This window comes from Lygodium microphyllum, chromosome 3, assembly GCF_053477565.2.
Source record: "Lygodium microphyllum isolate KBCC chromosome 3, Lygodium_microphyllum_v1.1.10, whole genome shotgun sequence".
NCBI lineage: Eukaryota > Viridiplantae > Streptophyta > Polypodiopsida > Schizaeales > Lygodiaceae > Lygodium > Lygodium microphyllum.
The window spans coordinates 145,871,121-145,875,568 of record NC_141137.1 but is presented as its reverse complement, the minus strand read 5'-3'; the positions used below and the strand labels follow the sequence as shown (position 1 = coordinate 145,875,568).

At 47.5% G+C, this 4,448-nt stretch overlaps 1 protein-coding gene across 1 annotated transcript; it reads left to right on the top strand.

Annotated features, from left to right (window-relative positions):
- The first annotated feature begins 710 nt into the window (after window positions 1-710).
- LOC148038999 (uncharacterized) lies at window positions 711-3,143 on the top strand. The gene has a single exon (XM_087674862.1). It carries the CDS (start codon window positions 1,035-1,037, stop codon window positions 3,087-3,089), a length of 2,055 nt encoding a protein of 684 aa, XP_087530988.1. The 5' UTR covers window positions 711-1,034; the 3' UTR covers window positions 3,090-3,143.
- Window positions 3,144-4,448: the final 1,305 nt, after the last annotated feature.

Here is a 4,448-nt window from a genome sequence, read left to right as displayed (position 1 = left end):
TGTGTATAAATGGCTTATTCAGATGCCAAATGATTTGTACCATTGGGGATGTGGGGCTGAACTCACACACCCACAATGCTCAACCCACTAGGTTACAACCCTGTTGGATGTAAATGGCTTATTCAGAAGGTGTTGGGGTGTCTAGAAAGTGTTTTCTTAAAATGCGAGAGAGAACTATATTAGGTTAATGTTTGAGAGTGGTTGTGGCATGCTATGTGTGACCTTGGGGATGCTAAGGAGAGCTCTTCATAGCATATTGAGAATAGAAAATCGATTTTTACTTTTACATTTATGAATGTGTTCATGTTGGCTCAACTTTTAGTGTGTGTGTGTGTGTAGATATAGATAGGTGTATATTCATTGTGTCCTTGATTATGTTAAGTGCCATGGGAGAGAGGAAGCTAGTGGTTGTAGGATGGATACACACCTTGGCCTTGCAGAATTGGTTTCAAAGAGAGTTGTAGGTTCGATGTTTATGGGGCTTGAAGAAGAAATTAAAAAAGCTTGAAAACATCTCGAGGGCAGGAGCGTGTTTCGGGTCGAGGGGAACTCCGAACAGCCCCTAATAAGAGCTGATGGAAATGGGTCATGAAAAGTGTCGATGTGGTTCATTCAAAGTGGGGGCCCGTAGGGAGAGCAAAGGCTGGGCGGACAGTTAAGCCCGCTCTTTGTGGGACACGGGGGGGGGGGGGGGGGAGGGGAGACAGAGAGAGAGTATATGAGCCTTGAGTACAGAAAGACTCTGTGCATGTAGAGAGAGAGAGAGAGAGAGGCGCCAGAGATACTAGTGAGTACATGAAGGTGTGATCAGCAGGAGAGAGAGAGAGACAGCCTAGAGGGGATGCGATCAAGCACCAGGCGAGAGGGAGCGTCTGAGCAAGCGAGAGAGAGAGAGTGTGTATGTGTGCGCGCGTGAGAGTGCGAGACTCTGAGTGAGAGTGCGCGTGTGTAAGGAGGATGTGATGAAGCAGCCGGTGGCTTATGCAATAACAATTTAGATCGAAGGGCAGAGAGGGTGGAGTAGAGTGTTTAGGATGGATGGCCAGCAGCAGCAGCAGCGTTGCCTGCGCCACCCTCGCCAGCGCAACATGGTGGGCGTGTGCTCGTCGTGCTTACGGGAGCGCCTGAATGCCTTGGCCGAATATTCCCGCATCACCGACGCCTACAACCCCCCTCCAGCTCCTCCCCCTCCTCGTCAGCCCAGCAGCAGCAGCATCCTCAACTTAAGCAGCAGCAGCACTCATCAGATCAACAAGCACATTAACAACAACCATCATCAACAGGACCACACCAAGCACAGCAGCAGCAGCACCACCACCACCACCGGCACAAACCCAGCCTTAATGGCTTCCAAGAGACCACCTACATCTCATGCAGCCTCAGAGCCTCCAGCCCCCCATGCTCTGCACAAAAAGACTGATCATCATCATCAGTCTGAACAGAAGCAGCTGCCTCTCCAGCCCAGTCACACGCAGGCCTCCCATTCCTCTTCTTCCTCCACCTCATCCTCTTCCTCTTCTCAGAAACAGAGGAAGAGTACCGGAGTGAACACCACCACCACCACCACAACCACCACCACCACCACCACCACCAGTGCCTGCAGTACCAGCAGCGGTAATGGCTCTCGCAACACTGCTGCAACAGCTACTATTTCAGCTGTCCCAGCCACCGCAATGGCTAGTAGTAACAGCAGTAGCCAGAGAGTAATGGACATACAGGAAGATCAAGAGTTGCAGGAGCTGCAGCAGCAGCAATATTATCATCACCATCAATATCTGAAGAAACCAGAAGTCCAGAGGCCCAACACGCAGCAGCCACATGACTATTACAAAAAGAGGGACAGCAACAGCAAGCTGAAGAAGAAGGATGCAGAAAATGCAACTGATCTTGGGGTAGATGATAAGATGACCGCTCCAAGGGCCCCCAATTTGCAGCAGGAAACACAAAGCTGCACAGTACAAATGTTATGTGAGCATCCTGATCAACAAGGAGTGCAATCAGAGCATGAGGATCATGACCTGCATGATGCCATCAGCAGTTGTGACTTCAAGGAGAATATGAATATCATCATCAACAGCGACGCAGGGACAGCACCGCATGCAAAGAAGAAGAAGAAGACTTCATGGTTCTCTTTGCCTACCACTTCTAAATCCAAATCTACTGAGCCTTCTACCTCTCATCGGCAGCAGCATCAGCAAGCACAGACCAACAGTGTCTCTGCAAGGTCAAGTAGTGCCGACATCAAATCTCAGCCAAGGGCCTTTGTGGATCGCAATGGTGTCCTCATTACATCTGGCCGCAAATCGACCGGTGAAGCAGCCATTGGAAGCAGCCTGAGACAAGTTCAGCTTATAGATCTGGAGGCCATCTCAGAGATCAACCATAGCCAGAGTACAGGTCCTTCTTCTTGGATTTCCTCCCTTTTCCACAGAAAACCCAAGGGCAGATCAAAGTCTATGCTTGATGCAGCTGAAACTGACAGTGTAATGAGTGCTTTTGCCAGTGGATTATCGGTCAATCAGTCCCCCAAAGTATCCATAGATGCAGGGCGCCTATCTTGGGATGGGGCAAGGCCCAACTTCAGGCAAATTTTGAAGAAATTAGAGATCAGGAATCATCAGAACAAGCAGAGGGCTGTAGACCAGCACTACCACCAATCACCTGTTTTTGATCACCATCATCATCAGCAACACAATCAAGTGACCATTAAAGCTGTCATTGCGGATAATCAGGATGATGATTATCATCATAATCATGTGATCATTAACAAGTCCATTGCAGATAAGCTGGCTACCCATGATGCAGCATCCGAATTACCCTCTCAGCATCAACATCCTTTCACACCCCCGCCCCTCTCCAAATGCAAATCCGTGAGTTCCGGCAGAACTAGTACCCTTAATCCTAATTTGACGAGCTCTAATCATTCTAATCAGGGGCTCCAGCTTCTGGCTCATGATGACATCAATTCAGCCACTGATTCGGATGACAGGAATTTCCCAAGATCACGCAGCTTGGGCCAACGGGCTTGGACTAGGACTTTGTCTCCTCTGCTGGGCCTTAAGCAGCAATATGCTCGGAAGGACAGATGATTCATTTCTATTACAATCAAGCTTTCACATTAATGTGAATACAAACTCCATTGATATTTTAGTTCCAAGGATGCAAATCTCATCTCTCCTTTCCATGTTATTCTTGTGATTCAATGCTGTTAAACTTGATGTTTAGTGAGCTGCAATATTACCGAAGCTGTGACTGCAGGGGAGATTTAGTATTGATGGGGCTGGGATAGCATCCGTGATTTTTAGGTCTATGGCTGCACAAATCTGCTCAAGTCTGTAAATAAAGCGAATCAAAATGATAAGGATTCTCAATTTTGAAATTCGAAAGCATCGGTTGTGCAATGATTAATTTGTCCCTTTCTCGGCCGTTCGTTAAACGGCTCACTGCATTCGAAATATCGACGAAAGAGGAGGGCGGGGATGAAGGCTGGAATCCCGGCCTCTCGAGTGATCAAGTCAACAAGAGATTAGTACTAATTAGGCTTAAATTTCTTAAGCTTTGTCTAATCAACCGTGGCTAGGGTTACATGCTAGGAGGTTAAAGGCTTTTGCTTAGTAGTTAGGACCCCAGCTCCCCCTGCCCTTGCCCCTAATTGCACGTAGCTAGCTAGCTATGCATACGATTCCTCTCTGGTAGAAGCTCATGATGTTGTCGTAATTTTCAATGTGGGAATCGTAGTGAGACTTTGTGTAAAACTTCCTGTGAATGGAGAGATGACACTCCAGAGCATGCAGGGGTCACATTTGTTAGACACATTTTATGTCAAGGCCAACTACTTTGTGGACAGCAACGGCCATGGATGTGGTCCTTTCTCTCTCGACTTAATCAGTATCAATGCGTCTCCCCTTTGCCCATGTGCTGCGTGACGTTCTGAATAGAGCCTCTCTCTCTCTCTCTCTCTCTCTCTCTCTCTCTCTCCCTCCATATTCATCCATCCATTGTCCATCTGGGCCGTGCCTGCAGCCAGGCTTTACTCGCTTTTGTCAGCTTAAAAGGTAACCCATCCTTATCACTACCATTTATCCATCATCCATGCTTGTGGATGTTCTTATACACTCATACATGTATAGTAGCTCTCTAGCTATACTCTCCTACATAGGCTACAGTACCTGCATGCATCATGATCATAAACACAGCAAATGTTGACATTGCTCTGATGATGGTGGGCATACAAGACAGGGAATGCCGTCGTAAGAATGCAAAAGAGAGATGGATGGAGGGAGGATAGGCATATATATATATATATATATGTGTATTATGAATGGTTGAATGAAGGCGGAAGGTACTACGTTGGACCAGCTTTTGCATAAATGGTGGTATGGTCATGGCCTCCCGAAAGCAAGGGCAGCTGGCCCTTTGCAACGTGGATGGAAAGGTAGCTTTTGAAT

Bases quoted from the DNA above. Each gene is read 5' to 3' on its own strand.
- LOC148038999 (XM_087674862.1), top strand. From the start codon at position 1,035: ATGGATGGCCAGCAGCAGCAGCAGCGTTGCCTGCGCCACCCTCGCCAG.